The 16,603-nt window shown below is 42.6% G+C and overlaps 2 protein-coding genes across 2 annotated transcripts in view; both read right to left on the reverse strand.

Moving 5' to 3' along the window:
- The window catches only part of LOC136607684 (zinc finger protein 271-like), a 521,708-nt gene that overhangs the window by 259,124 nt on the left and 245,981 nt on the right, over window positions 1-16,603 (reverse strand). The window lies entirely within an intron of this gene.
- Window positions 8,909-15,560, reverse strand: LOC136608323 (oocyte zinc finger protein XlCOF6.1-like). The gene is made up of 2 exons (XM_066589101.1): window positions 15,479-15,560; window positions 8,909-10,493 (listed from the first exon to the last, which is right to left on the reverse strand). Exon 2 carries the CDS (start codon window positions 10,437-10,439, stop codon window positions 9,354-9,356), a length of 1,086 nt encoding a protein of 361 aa, XP_066445198.1. The 5' UTR covers window positions 10,440-10,493; window positions 15,479-15,560; the 3' UTR covers window positions 8,909-9,353.

Raw genomic sequence — 16,603 nt, forward strand, 5'->3', positions numbered from 1 at the left:
TCGTCGACGTAGTTGTGCAAGGGCTCATTTTTTGCGGGATGTCCTGAAGTTTCTGATAGTATCAATTTGGAATACATACAACTTTTTGATTGCTTTTTATTGCATTTTTTCTGGAAGACAGGGTAACTAAAAAAGTGCATTTCTGGCATCCTTTATTTTTTTTTTCACACGACGTTCACCGTGCAGGAAAAATAATGCACTACTTTGATAGATCGGACTTTTATGGACGCGGCGATACCAAATACATATTTTTATTTTATGATTTAGATTTTTTAGTAATTGATATGGCAAAAGGGGGGTGATTTAAAGTTTTAGAACTTTTTTTTTTTTTTACAATTTAAAAAACTTTATTGATCTTTTTTTTTTACTTTACTTTGAAGTCCCCCTGGGGGACTTTAACATGCGATGCTTTGATCGCTCTTGCAGTATGACGTAATGCTATAGCATTACGTCATACTGCTTTTTTTACAGGCAGTCTATCAAGCCACCTTGTGTGGCTAGCTTGATAGGCAGTCTGCTAAGGCAGCCGGGGGGCCATTCATTAGGCCCCCGGCTGCCATGACACCTGCACAGATCCCCCGATCTCACCGCGGGGGGGCGCCGCGCGGGACCCCCAAACAGCGTTCGGGGGATTTAAATGCCGCTGTCAGAATTGACAGCGGCATTTAAAGGGTTAATAGCCGCGAACGGCCGAGCGCGGCTATTGCCCGCGGGTGTCAGCTGTAATAAACAGCTGACGCCCGCGCTGTATGGAGGGAGATAGTGGCGCTACCTCCCTCCATACATGTCCTGCAGCTGCAGGACGTAAAAACACTATAGGGTGGTCACTAAGGGGTTAACCCCTTAAGCACATGACAATTTTTTTTTTCATCTTCGTTTTTTTCTCCCCCCTTTTAAAAAATCATAACTCCTTTATTTATCCATCGACGTCGCTGTATGATGTTACTATGTAGTGTGCCATATGATGTATTGAAAAACGTTAAAAAATTTTTAAGTGGAGTGAAATGGAAAAAAATTTAAATTTCGCCATTGTCTTGTTTCTACGGCGTACACAATGCAGCAATAATGACCTCATAACTTTAGTAAATGGGTCCGTACGAATACTACGATAGGAAATTTAGTTGTTTTTTGCTGTACTTCTATTTATTTTCAAAGATATTTAGTTTTTTTAAATCATTTTCGGTGCCATCTTCTGACTGCTAGAACGGTTTATTTTTTCATCAACCTAGCAGTGTGAGGTCTCGATTACTGCGGGACGTCCCGTAGTTTCCGGTGGTACCATTCTAGATTACATACGACTTTGTGATCACTTTTTATTATATTTTATCTTAGAGATGGGGTGACCAAAAAAAGCACAATTCTGGCGTTCTTTTTCCTTTGGACGACGTTCACTGTGCGGGGTAAATGATGCATTACTTTGATAGATCTTTTACGGACGCAGCGATACAATATATGTATTTTTGTTTTATTATTTAGATTCTTTTATTATAAACATGGCAAAAGGGTTTTTTTTTAAACTTTTATTACCATTTTTTAAAATAGTTAATAAAACTTTTTTAAATTATTTTAACTTTTTCTTTTTAAACTCCAGAGGGAACAAGAACATGCCATAGTATTACATCGTACTGCCATCTGACAGGCATTCTATCGCAGAAATAGAAATAGCCCCGCACAGTAATAGAGCATGCCGCGATTTGTTTCCCGTGTGAGATTTCGCGCAGACAAATCGCGGCCGTCTGCCTAGGATTGCGTTTTCTAACGCAATCCTATGGCAGCTTCCACAGGCGGAAATTCTGTGGGAAATCCCGCCGCAGGATTTCCGTCCATGTGCAGGGGGCCTAAGACAGTACAGTAAGGGCTCGTTCACACAAGCGTATTTGCGTACATACTATGCAGTGAATAGAAGCCATTGATTTCAGTGAGTTCATTCACATGATGTATATTTTCACACAGCATGACCTATTTTGTTGCGTACTGCGCACCCCAATAGGCGATTGAAGTGAATGGGCCACGCAAATACGTGGTGAATGCGCAGGACACCTATGTACTCACTGCATATTGGCGCAACATTTCGATGGGCCCATCTCCATTCCTTTTTGCGTATGCAAATATACAGGCATAAGAGATTTTTGATTGCGCAAAAACGCAGCGTATTTGCGCGACTGAAATACACTTACACCCGTGTGAACGAGCCCTAATAGTGACCCTGATAGTGGCCCCAGAAAAAAAAAATAACGACCCCCACAGTGGCCCTATTAGTAATATTAACCCCCTCATAGTAATACCCCCATAGCAACGTTAACCCCCCTCAGTAATAATAATAAGCCCCCATCAGTAATAATAATAAGCCCCCCTCCACAACCCATATACTTACCTCCTCCTACCGTAGCTGTCAGCGCTGCTCCCCCTCTGCTCGCGTTGTGCCCGGATGCACACTGACGTCAGTGTGTAGCCCGGAACGCTTCCTCTCCGAGTCCTCTCCTGTGGAACTGATGAGCAGGGGACTCAGGGGAGGAGGATCCCAGCTGCACACTGACGTCAGTGTGCACCGGGATCAGCAGTAACAGGCACCCCAGCTGGTAATCGTTGCAGTGGTGAGCGGCGTCGGCACCTCGCGGGCCACATAACATGACGCCTTTAGTTTGACACGTGATCTATCGCCTTGCTCGCTATGGCAGGAGATTCAGGTACGTATGTCTTCATCAGTAGTTGCAATTACATTGAATTACTATGCTGACAACATTCTTCTTTTCCTGCAAGAACTGGAATCCTATTTAACATCTTAACTCTCTATTTTCGATACATTTGAAATGTATTCTGTTAATAAGAGCCATTTGCCGGCAGTTACCCTGGCAGCGGCCTCGCTGACCTTATCCACTTGCTTTGGGTGGATAAGATGATTTACTTTTATTTTGGGATAGTGGTGGACAGACGAAACAATCAATTTTATGATGATAATCTTGTCCTACTATCAGGGCTTGAACCTCTTACACTCCAGCCACCACCCCTCTCTGCTGAGCCATCCAAGCCACTAGACAAGTTCTTGTGTATTCCTTGACTCTGTTCATACTCTCCAGACCCTGTTCTAGCTCCACCTGTTCCTGTTCAGGACTTACTATAAAAGCCTGACTCTGACACTCCTGCATTATGTGATTATTCTGCTCCACAGCAACGATCAGCTCCACTTCCGCCTGCTCCTCTGCTTCTGCAAAGACTTCCCATTACCAACTCCTGGCTTTCCATCTGACTACGTTACCCCGGCTCATCCATTATACTGCAAACCAAGACTTCCCATTGCCAACTCCTGGCCAGTACCTGACTACTCTCCAGCCCTGCGGCTGCTACATCTGAGGCTCTGCCCTTAGTGCCTGAACTGCTACAAAATAATCATGCCAAAACATGGAGCCCATAGTGACTACCCTGCAGAAGCAAGTTACAGGGCTACAGGAATTTTGTGCCTCCTACCAAGTGAAGTTTGCTGGATTACAGGCGCTGGTGCTAGATCAAGAAAAGGAAATAATCAGTTTACAGAGGCAACTTTTGGATTTGCATCACTCAGGCTCTGATGTCCGCATGTCACTGCCTGCAAAATTCTGTGGGGATCGTCGTCAGTATAGAAGCTTTATTAATCAATGCGGGTTTGTTTCCAGATGTAACCCACCTTGTTTACCAGTGACAGGAAAAAATGTAATTTTTATCATTAACTTCCTCACTGATGAGGCGCTCACTTGGGCTTCGCAGTACAGTAATCTCTTCAACAGCCTCGATGCCTTCATGATTGCTATGGGTAAAATCGTTGATGATCCAAATTGTTGTGCCATGGCTGAAGGAAGGTTACATAACCTACGGCAAAGGAGCAAAGGACGACATTCTGTTGCAGAGTATATGGCGGAATTGTGTCGATAGGCAAATGATACCACATGGCACCCATCTACACTACATAGCCAATTCCATTGAAGTTTGTCTGAGTGGGTAAGAGATAAACGTATTAGAGTGGAGACCCCTAACAACCTAGAAGATTTCATCCAGCTGTGCATCTGAATTGACCAAAGACTTTCCGAGTGGCGAAAAGAGAGAATGCGGGTGTTTGAAGGAGTTTGAAGGGTTCTGGTGCCCAATCAATCCACATTATGTTCCCAGCCAAGGACTGAAGCCACACCAGAATCGATGCAGGTTGACGCCATCCACAAACCCCTCTCCACCACTGAAAAAGAAAGGCACCATGCTGTAAATCTGTGCCTTTACTGTGGAAACTTGCCTTAAACTGTTCAAAGAAGTCCCAAAAGACTCTTGCACTAGCCAATGTCAAGACCTCGACCAATCCAGCTTTAACGAAACAAGGGAATGCCACCAAATACACCTTTGCACTGGTATTTCAAGAAAGTGTGAAAATCCTTTCCCCACTCCACCATTTTGTCCTCTCGATAGAGATTTTAATGGGTAATCAGCTCATCTTGTCCCCCAAATTTCCGATGATTCTCGGGATCCCCTGGTTTTCTACCCATAATCCCTCTATCACCTGGGAATCAAGGTCCATTGCCTTCCTTTCAGAATACTGTAAAGAGAACTATCAGATGACACCATCCGCCCCTAAACCAGAGCAAGACCTCGAGGATGGTCAACGGGACCTTAAGAAATTACCAGTTCAATACCAGATGTTCAGGGATGTCTTCAGCAATAAGAAAGCTGACCAGCTGTCACCTCATCGACCGTATGACTGTCCTATTGAGCTGCTCCTTGGATCTTCTACTCCATTCTACAGCCTCTCAGAACCAGAGTTAAAAACCCTTCAGGAACATTTGGATGAAAATCTAAAGAAGGGCTTCATCTGGCCCTCTTCCTCCCTGGCAGGAGCACCTATTTTCTTCATTGAAAAGAAAGATTCTGCTCTTCGACTGTACATTGATTGACTGGAACTAAACAAGATTACTATTAAGAATCGCTATCCTATCCTGTAAATCCCAGAATTGCTGGAGAGGCTTCGAGTCGCCTAAATCTTTTTACTAAACTAGCCCTCCGAAGAGCATATAATCTGGTACGACTCTGCCCAGGAGATGCATAAAAGACGGCTTTCAGAAAAAGCTATGGACACTTCGAATCTCTAGTGATGACGTTCGGTCTCTGCAATGCTCTGGCTACCTTCCAGCCCATTTACCACTTCTGAAGCAGAAAAAATCCTCACATCTATCCCAATAAAAAAAAAAAAAGAGTCTAGGCCCAGATGGACTACCAATTCTATACTACAAAACATTCTCTAAGGTTTTCACAAACCTATGTAACTCACTTCTAGCAGGCGCAAATCTCCACAAACAAGATCTTTAGGCATTCATCACTCTAATACCGAAAGAAGTGAAGGACTTAGAATAATGCAGCAATTATAGACCCATCTCCCTACTAAATGTAGATCTCAAAATTTGGGCGAAACATTTAGCCCAATGTATGTCCCCTTTACTTATTAAACGTATTCACCCAGATCAGGTGGGATTTGTGGTGGGCAGAGAGGGGAAATTTAACACATCTGGCATTATCAATGCTATTCATTATTTCAAACATAACAGAATATCACTGGTCCTTCTGAGAATAGATGCCTAGAAGGCCTTAGATAGAGTGAGTTGGGATTTCATAAAAGACTCACTGTTAAAGTTTAGTTTTCTTAACCAATTTATAACAGCCATACTCACTCTTTATTCAAATCCTTCAGCTAGAATCCAGATAAATGGAACTTTATTGAATCCCTTCCCTATTACAAATAGGACCAGACAGGGCTGCCCACTTTATTTGTCTTAGTGATGGAGATACTGGTACAACAAATTAGACAAAATTTCAATATATTATGATTGAAAATTGGGAATATCACATACACTACAGCTCTATTTGCAGATGACTTTTTGATACTCATGACCAATCCAAAAAAGGCCTTTCCCACAATATTAGAGATCTTTAAAGTTTGAGATTTTGCAAAATTGTTCAAAGTTTTACTAGGAGAAATCGGAAGCTTTAAACATCTCCACACCAACTAATGCAGTTCAGTTCATACAAAGGAAATGGCTTACATCTAATATATAGTAGTTTGGTACTATTTAATAGTTGACCCTTCCCACCTTTTCAAAGCAAACTACTCCCCTCTCCTTCAAAAGGTGCAAAACCAACTCCAACACATAAACGTCAGACTCACTATGTAAATCTAAAAACTTTCACAGACACATGCTGGAGGTGCACCTCAAGACATAGGAAACCTGTTGCACATATGGTGACATTGCCTAAAAATTAAACCCTATTGGCAACTTATTACGAAACACAAATAAAATGTGTGGATCCTCCTTTTTGTTCTCACCCGAGGAGGTGTTGTAATGGAAACCCTCAAACCAGTTTAAGCCCTCAAAAAAATAATTACCTACCATCTTGATTGCTGCAGCAAAACTTTTTATTCCACTCTTCTGGAAAGAAAACCAAATCCCTACTGGAGAGATATGGTATCACAATTATACAGATTTGTGGAGATAAAGGATTACTTAGACAACCTCCTTGTTGACTATGTATTTTTTTTTGTTTTCCTTTCTTGAGCTACATAGAGTTGAGCGAACATACTCTGCCGAGCTTGATGCTCGGAGTATTAGAGTACTCGCCGCCGCGACATGCCTGTTTTGGCCCCTCCCCGTCGCGACGCAGCTCGCGTCATTGGCAAATTTTTGGGAGAGAGAGAGAGAGAGAACCAAGAAAAGAAAAAAAAGCTCGGGACCCGGCGTCCCACATACAAAAATGCTCGAGTTTCCCATTGTAGTCAATGGGGTTCGTTACTAGAGTAGAGCTCTCGAATTTTACGAAAAGCTCGACTCGAATAACGCGGACCCGAGCATTTGGGTGCTCGCTCATCTCTAGAGCTACACCTTTCTGTTCATACCTTTGTCAAAGTGCTGCGTTGATGCTCCGTAAATAATGTCGACCGAGAGTCTAAAAGAATTTCAGGCTAGCTATACTGATAGGACTGAGTAGGCAATGTGCTCCTTTTGATCCTGGCACTGAGCAGGGTATTACTATGCATCGTCAGCTGAGTCAACCCACCAAAAGAGTTTGCTCAATTTGACAAATGTTTGACTATTAAAGTGCATAATTAGTGTTTATAATTAGAATTGATAGGAGGCTGTCAATATTTGGAAGAACAATTTACAATCTTCTCTTGGAATAGAGGTAGACAGCTTAGTCTCAGGAATTATAATTACAGGGAACTCCCTACAGTGGAGGCCTTGAGCAAAAGTGTGCACTTTCCTGGAACAGGGAGTCTCACAGTTACACTTGGAAATATTTTGACCATTAAACTAAGAGTTCAGTGACTAAACTAAATTGAACACAAACTTTATTTAGTCCTAGCTTACAGCAGATCTGCATCAATAGATAAACAAATTGGGGATTCTCAAATTGGGGATGCTCTGAGAATTCTCATTGATCTTAGTTTTGTTATGGTTTTACTGGTGCTGTCTACACTTTATCTAAGACATTAATGCTCTTCAGACATGGGTGAACAACTGTTGAACTACACTTTATGCTCATATTTTCTAAAATAAGATATTGGAGTATGCTATCTCTTTATTAGTCACTTGAGCATTCTATGATGGGTTCCTGGTTTCATTGAGTAAGGTATGTTTTGACCAAATTTCAGTAAAATATGTTCATTAGTCTTGTAGTTATATCTGAATTTTCCAGGCCGCCAGTGAGCCGGACACCCTGTATATACTCACACGATGTCTAATAGGCAAATTGATGTATAATTTGTTTAGTCTCTGATTGGCTTGCAAAAGTTGCCTGATCTGTTAAATTAAAAAAATAGATTTCTTTAGTAAGCACCGCTATGCCCACATCAAATTGGCTTATTAACTGTATTTTTTCATTTAATTAACTGGATGTTACACGTGCTGCTGGGATCTGTAAGTCTAAGCTTCCTAGCAGCACAGCTCCACAGGTGGTTGAAGGTTAATTGAGCTGGCTGGGTGTGGTATTCTCCAGCAGCCAATCCCCTTTAGCCTTCAGCACATATAAACCCAGCTCTTGGTAGTCTGAAGCGGGTCTTGCACTGTTTGGATGTATCTGTTATGTTCCCACTCAGAATTGTGTTTGCAAGTAGGTCTGTTCTGTCTCTCTGCTTCCCTAAAGACGGTTTGGACACCTGTAGTCCTGGTCTGCAGTACATATAGCTCCCTTTTCCTTTCTCCTTTACAGGTGCGGCCTCCAAACATCATGTCTCGCTCTGTGTGTCAGTTGGTGAATACCTGACACAGCTCCCTATGTCAGCTCGGTGGCCGACTGTCTATCCCCCCTGTATGAGGACACAGACTTGCTGTGAGTTTCATCTGTGTGAAGTGTGCGCTGGTTCAAGTCCGTTTGTACGTTTATTTTCTGTCAGCTTGCTGTGTTAAGTGTGCTCTGTTCTGTCCTGTTGCAGCTGGACTCCTGGTTAGTGTAGGGACTAACAGTATAACCAGGAGCTGTGAAGTGGCCTGCTAGCTTCCATGTTTTATACAAAATGTCAACTAATACCTGGTATTTATATATAGCTTATCATCTGCTATTAGGGTTTGCATTCTGGCTGCTGTATGTTGTGTTCTCTGCTCTGTGTGTCCTGATGTTCTGTCCCTGTCATGTGTCATGTGTACATCTCCTGTTCTGTGGCGTGGTTCCTAGGATCAGCTACGGGCCAGATCCGAAGACCGCTGGGCCGCCCTTTATTGGGGCGATGTCCCCACTTAGGTAGGGCCATGCCATCCTCCCTTGTAGCACAGGGTCAGTTGCCTGAAACCCATGTATATCCATCTCTTTTGGTCACGATCGCGTGGGCCCCGTGCTTAGTTCGCTCACACAATTGTAACACTGGATTTTCGCAGCTTAGGCTTTGGTATGTTACTGGTTGATAACAGACACGTCACTAATTATTTCTGTGTCACCATAATTATTTATTTTTAAAAAACGATTGCATATTGCAGTTCTAGGACCTATGAGTGGGAATCATGTCAACACGACACACGTAAGCTTGCTCTGATGTCTACCATTTTGATCTCCTTTCAAAATAAAGGCTTCTTTTCTTTTATTCCTTATATCCACAATACTTTTTCATATGGATCCCATTCACAGTTGACCTCAGGTAACAGTAATTTTGCTTGTTAGATGCAGGCCAATTTCACACAAAAAATAAACTCTTTTCCTGACTGTTACTGACAACGTCTGTGAATAAACTGATGTATTAAAAGGCTTTCTTCACATCTCCCAGATTCCAAACAAGAATATGAGTTCTTCTCTATGTGAATTCTCTGATGATTTTTCAAAATGTTTTTCCTAGTAAAACATTTTTCATATCTAAGACATCAAATCGACTTCTCCTCTAAGTGACATCTTTGATGTTTAAAGAGATCTGATTTCAGCATGAAACATTTCCCACATTTTGAACACGAGAACGGCTTCTCTCCTGAGTGACGTCTCTGATGATTGTTACGTTTGTCATTAGCAGTGAAACATTTCCCACATTCTGAACATGAAAATGGCTTTTCTCCTGTGTGAACTCTCTGATGTTTAACAAGATTAGTTTTAATCATAAAACATTTTCCACATTCTAAACATGGAAATGGTTTCTCTCCTGTGTGAATTCTCTGATGTTTAGCAAGATCTGATTTATCTGTACAACCTTTCCCACATTCTAAACAGGAGTATGGCTTATCTCCTGTGTGAATTCTCACATGTCTAGCAAGATCAGATTTCTCTGTAAAACATTTCCCACATTCTGGACATGGAAATGGCTTCTCTCCTGTATGACTTCTCAGATGTCGAACAAGATCTGATCTACCAGAAAAACATTTGCCACATTCTGAACATGTGTGTGGCTTCTCGCCCGTGTGAATTTTCACATGTCTAACAAGATCGTATTTATTTTTAAAACATTTCCCACATTCTGAACAAGAGTGTGGCTTCTCTCCTGTGTGAATTTGTTCATGTCGAAGAAGACCTGATTTCCGTGCAAAATATTTCCCACATTCTGAACAGGAATACAGCTTCTCTCCTGTGTGATTTGTTCTGCGTATAAAAAGACCTGAGTTGTTTACAACCTGTTTTACACATTCTCCAAGCATTTTCTGACCCATACTTGTAGTAAAATTCTGTGATTGGTCAAGTGAAAGTTCCTCGTGGTTAGTGGAATCATATAATAGATCTGTACTCTCAAATTTTGGATATACAATATTGTTAATGAGGTTTTCTCCTGATGAGTGCTGCACAATATCTTCATCTTCTACTTTACAATTTAGCAAGGGCATGAGCTTTCCATCAGAATTCTCACTGGAATCATATGATAGATCTGTACTGTCAAGTTCTGAATGTATGTTAAGGGTAATGAGGTTGTTTCCTGAAGAGGGCTGCGTTACATCTTCATCTTCTGCTTTACAGTTTAGCGATGACATGAGGTTTCCATCAGAGTTTTCACTGGGATTTTCTGTTAGGATTAAATTTTGATTCTGTAATTTTTATATTACAAAAGTAGACAAATTTATAACATTCATATTAGGCAAGAAACACGGGCAGTTTTTTATGTGGTATTTTTTAAGTCAAAGCCAGAAGTGGATCCAGCCAGATGGTGACTTTTTAGCTCTTCCTATATATTTCTATTACCATTAAATCTACTTCTGGCTTTTGTTCAAAACAAAAACTCCATGTGTGACTCCAGCCTTACTAAACTTTGTCCAATAATTTTAAAATGTATCAATGGCCAAGACCCCGATGCCGGTCCACATTCTGTGAGATGTATTAATAACGTAAACCTAATTCAAAAATCTGAAAATCACAATCTATTCTGGGAACCAAACCCGTTCTCTGTCGACATGTTTAGCCCTTAAATACCAATTTTATATCACTTTAATATTATTGAACGAACTACTGTTTTGGACAACTGATCATGGCCACAGTCTAACCTAAAGGGGTTGTTCAGCTTCAAACTATTTCATTCTGGGTTGACGCATTTCTTGAAAAAAAAAAAAAAGCTGCTGGTTGTCAGGCAGTTTGTGATTTAAAGTCAAAAGTGACTTCAAAATGAAAGGGAAATATAAAACTAGAATTCGCTCCTCCTGGCTGGGTCCACTGCTGACTTTGGCTCACAAAAGTGAATAAGAATCTGACACCAAACTGCATCAAAAGCTGCAGTTCTGTTTTTCTTAAAATGCTGTAAAAACACCTTTAACAAGGTAAGGTATGCATCTAAGGCTGAATTCATGAATTTGTCTCCCGTTCTCGGTTTCATAAAGCATCTTTATGATGTATGGCATAGACAAAGGGAGGTTATTATTCAGAATCTGTAATAAAAGGTTTCCAGCACCCCATAGAATCCATTCCACTTACCGCGTTCCCCCAAAAATAAGACACTGTCTTATATTAATTTTTGCCCCAAAAGAGGCACAGTGTCTTATTTTCAGGTGGGGTGGGATGATTATACTCACCTGGCCTGCGGCGTCCCGATGCCTTACGTTGCTCATCTCCGGTGGCGATGCAGAAGTCTGCAGTGTCCTCCTCGCTGAGATATCCTCTTTGTTTTGGTGACGAGGCTTTAAATACCCCGCCTCCAGCATGGGGAGCGATGTGATTGGGTCGAGCGCCAGTGCTGTCATTCACTGAATGGCTGTGAATGATTGAACACCGGCTCTGACTCCCTGGCACTCAATCCAATTACAGTGCTCTCTTTGCTCGAGGCGGGGTATTCAAAGCCCCATTACCAGAAAGAAGAGGATATCTCAGCGCAGAGGACATGGCAGCTTGCCGAAGCGCCAGGGACTATCACAAGGGACTCATGCCGTGGGCCAGGTGAGTATTGAGTTTTGTTGTTTTTTTCATGTACTTTAGCTAGGGCTTATTTTCGATGCGGACTTATATTTCAAGCCTCACCCGAAAACCTGGGTAGGGCTTACTTCTGGGGTAGGTCTTACATTTGGGGAAAAACTGAAGTTTTTAGGCTCTTTTAATGGTAAAGAGTATCCTATCAAGTTCTAAATAGGGGACCTAATGAAGTCGCCTCTGAATTCAGCTAAATTAAAGAGACTGCTGAAAATGTAAAAAGGTATTTTTTCAATTTTCAACAGCAGTACTAAAAAATATACACACATAGTGTATGAATTGTTACACATCACATTTCCATCTATTTTGGTAGCATATCTGAAAAACTTTACATTTTTTAGATAAATTTAACATTAACCTTTAAAAAGTTTTGCTTTCCCACACCAAGCCTAGTTTCCAGAGGCAGATAGGTGTCAGGATGAAAAACAAGCCCCCCCCCCCCAAAAAAAAAAACCAACTATTTTGAAAACTACACTCTAAAATACTCATTGAGGCCTTAGTCAGACGGGCGATTTTTCGCGCGATTTGCGGATCGCATGACGGATGCGCATCCGCAAATCGCGTGACCGGTGCGCGCAAGTCGCCCGCAAATCGCCCGAAAATCTGCTCCTAGCCGCGTTTCATTAGAAACGGACCGGAGCTGTCCAGCGCATTGCATTCAATGGAGACGGCAATAGAGCCGACTCCATTTAAAGCAATGCGCTGCGGGCGAGCCCGGGATGAATTGTCGAATTGTCGGTAAGGGCTTAAATATATAAGCCCTTCCCTGCAATGCATGCTAAAATGTGTTAAAATAAAAAAAAATTGTATACTCACCTTCTGCCGGCAGCCGGAGCTCCGTGCGGCCGTCCTGCAGTGGGTGTGAAGGGGGTGTGAGTCAGACCTGCCCCCTGATTGGCTCAGCGCTGAGCCAATCAGAGGCATGCCTCACTCACACCCATTCATGAATTCATGAATGGATGTGAGTCAGACCTGCCCCTGATTGGCTCAGCGCTGAGAGGTAGCAGTCACTCACCCATTCATGAATGGGTGTGTGAGTGAAACCTGCCTCTGATTGGTCAGGGCTGTGACCAATCAGAGGCAGACCATTCAGCAGGCGGGGATTTTAAAGCCCCGCCGGCTGAATAGTGCCAAGAAGCAGTTCAGGAGAACTGACAGCGGCCGCGGCTGGACTCCGCCTGCAGCGGAAAGGTGAGTATACAATTTTTTTTTATTTTAACACATTTTAGGATGAATTGCAGGGAAGGGTTTATATATTTAACCCCTTCCCGACAATTCACCCCGCGCACGCCGGCAGCCCATTGCTTTCAATGGAGCGGCTGTATTGCCGCTCCATTGAATTCAATGGGCAAACATCGTTCTTCTCTGCCACAGCTGTTACAGCTGTGGCAGAGAAGAATGATTTGTCTTCTATATGTTCTCAATGGGGTCGGCGCTGCTGCCGCCGGCCCCATTGAGCGCATATACAGAAGAGAACAGGAATCGCAGATCGCAGATAGGTGCGATCTGCGATTTTTTGTTCTATAATTTATCGGACGAGCGCATAAAAAGGGCTCATGTGTCCGATACCATTGCAAAGCAATGGTTTTATAAAATCGCCGGACGCATGCGCAAATCGCGGCTAAAAACGCCCGTCTGACTAAGCCCTGAGGGGTGTTGTGAGTACTTTGATCTCACTTTTTTTCCCCCAGGAATTGATAGAAATAAGTTGGGAAATTGAAATTTCATTTTTCCCAAGGTGTCACTTTAAATACTTTTTTTCAGTACAGCGCACATAAAAATGAAGACATGCACCCTGGAATTTATCACCCGTTGTGGCCCTAATCTTATGTCCAAACACACAACAGGGCCAAAAGGGAAAGGAGCATCCAGTGGCTTTCAGAAAATGTTTCAAACTGCATTGCACCCTTGTAGAGCTATTGAGATACCAAAAATGATAGAAGACATTCAGTCCTCAGGATAGGTCATCAATAGTTGATTGCTTGGGGTCCATCGCTCAGGATCCCGGTTGATCAGCTGATCGGACGCGAACTATTGGCGCCACAACACACAGGGATGTGGAGCCGAAGCAGTTAGCTCCAACCCCTGTGTGGTGGCCGGCGCTCTTAATTGCAGCTACAGCTCTCATTCATGGATTATCCACCAGTAGTGACTTCTACTTCCAAAGGGCAGTAGGGTCCAGTGAGAGAAGTATAGTTTGACTCACTACTGACTTCATACATTTCTGCCTCTGAGGTGGGTGCAGTCTCACTATTGAGCACTAATCTGTGCTATAAATCATACAAGACATTGGGGCAGATTTACTATTCAAAGTATCACAGTTTTCTGGTGCAAATAGTATCACATTTACTATGTATTTTTAGACACAGTTGAACACTTGCCAGCTCTTCCAAAATAGGGGCATGGCTTTGTGAAATGGGGGCATGACTTAAATTGTGCCAACAATTGAACCAAATTGTGGAAAATGACACCAAAATATTAGTGGAATTTTTATGTGAACACCAAGCCAACTAAAATGTGGTTGTTACCATGCGGTGGTTGCTGGTCCTCCCGGGGCGGTGGTGTGAGGGGTCCCGGGGGCGCGGGTGCCTGGCTAGAGCGGTGCTGGTGGCGCGCCGCGCCCTGTGCGCGAACATGTGAGTGCAGCTGCCATGCACGAGCTCCCTTTCATTATGATCTGTTGGGAGTGGGCTGTCTCCCTCTCTCCGCCCTTGGGTGGAGGCTTTTGTTTAAAGGTCTGGCAGGGACTTTCAGTCACTGCCAGTTATTGGTTTCCCTCAGTGTGCTAGCTAGTCTGCCTCTGTAGGTCTCCTGCCTCTATCAGCTTGTCTGCTATAGTTGCCACCATCTGCCAAGTTTTTCCATCTGCCTCGGTTCTGATTAGGTTGTTCGTGTTGGTTGCTTTTCATCTGCCTTTTCTGTCAGTATTATACCCTTCCATCAGGTACGCCAGTGTCCCTTCTCGGTCCTTAGTGAGAGTAGGTACCGCCACCCAGTTGCCCGCCTGGGGTTAGCCAGAAGTGGAGGCAAGTAGGTAGGGACAGGGGTTGTGGGTGAGATCCAGGACAACCCTTGGCTGGCGTATCAGGGGTAGTATACACTTGGTCTAAGCTTAGACTAGATAGATCTGTCAAATTAAAAGACTATAATTCGCAGAGCTACTTTAATAAATCTGGTGTATTTTAAGGCTATGTAATTTAAGTTTGTATTGCGTAACATTAAACAGTATTCCTAAATAAGTTCCATTGTTTTTAGAAACCCACCGTATAAAATAACGCCCTAAAAGAAAAACTTTTTTTCTGCAAAAATTAAAAAAAAACATGAGAGATATAAAGGAAAGCCCGGTGATGGACCTCTGAGTCTATGCAGATTATGTGTTAGCAAATTTTTAATGTTTTTAGAATAGCTCTGAAAAACAGAGCTATACTAAAGCTCATACCTCATACCAAACGCCATAAAAAATAAAAGTATGGCTAGGAAGTAAGGAGTTGAAAAAAAAATATTGCTGCATATACTCAATGAAAGATTAGTGAAAAAGCTCTAAATAAGGTCATGTTGGGTAAAAAAATACTACACATACCCTTGAAAAAATGTCAATAGTATATCTATATCTGGTTACCTTCTGATGTAAAAAGCTGGTGGTTCTCCATCAGGACGTCCTTGTACAGATCCTTGTGTCCTAAATACTCCCACTCCTCCATGGAGAAATAGACAGCGACATCTTGACACCTTATAGGAACCTGACACACACAATGATACCGTCATTACCCAGACTCCTCTAGTGCTGTTACTGTATAATTACCCAGCATTCCCAGCAGTGTCACCTCTCCAGTCAGCAGCTCAGTGATCTTGTTGGTGAGTTCTAGGATCTTCTGCTCATGTATCGGTAAGTGAGGAGGAGCCTCTGTGATGTGGGTCTGGCTCCTGCTCCATCCTCCTGACTCATGGAGATGGCTATTGGGAGTCGTACCGTCACCCGATGTCTTCTTCACTATTGTGTAATCCTGTGTATGGAGAGAGACATGTGGAGGACTGAATCCAGAATTCCTCTCTCAGTAGAAAGCGGAATATTGTTTACCCACAGTATAGAGCTCTAATGGGCAACTGGCAGCCAAACATGTATACTACCACCCCATTCTTTGCAATGTGTCAGGTGGTGATGGCCCAGTGTTTTGAATTCTGCCATCTCCAGAAGTGCGTCCTCAATGCAAGGAATGGGAAGTAGGCAGGGTGTTTGAGAGGGGGTGCATTAGAATGCTAGAATTCTCACTGCTCCTACAACATTACTATTAGCTCATTGGTTCCCACCATACAGAACTGACCATATTGGTGGCCGATCTTCACATTTTCTGATTTTTATTTATTTTGTTTTCCTTCACTTGGAAGGTCTGGAAGCCATTATACAGGACACTGGATTGTTCCTATTACTTCCTAGAATGGATTTTCTCTTCTCTTAGTCTGACTTGTTACATAATACAAAAAATATCATAGAACTATAAAAAATACTTTACCTCTCCGGTCAGCAGGTAGATGATCTCCAAGGTGAAGTTTAATATTCTTATGGTAACATCATTCCTTTCTTTGTCCATCCTTGGTGGCTCATTTGGGAGAAGGACTGCTTTGGATGAGAATACGAGAGAACTGGATAAACCAGAGGGTTCTGGTACTGATGGCCATTCGCTGTGTTACACTGTTTATGCAATTCCCTTTCACTTCTATGAAAGTTAAACTGTGTACTATAGCC

Source organism: Eleutherodactylus coqui, chromosome 1, assembly GCF_035609145.1.
Source record: "Eleutherodactylus coqui strain aEleCoq1 chromosome 1, aEleCoq1.hap1, whole genome shotgun sequence".
NCBI lineage: Eukaryota > Metazoa > Chordata > Amphibia > Anura > Eleutherodactylidae > Eleutherodactylus > Eleutherodactylus coqui.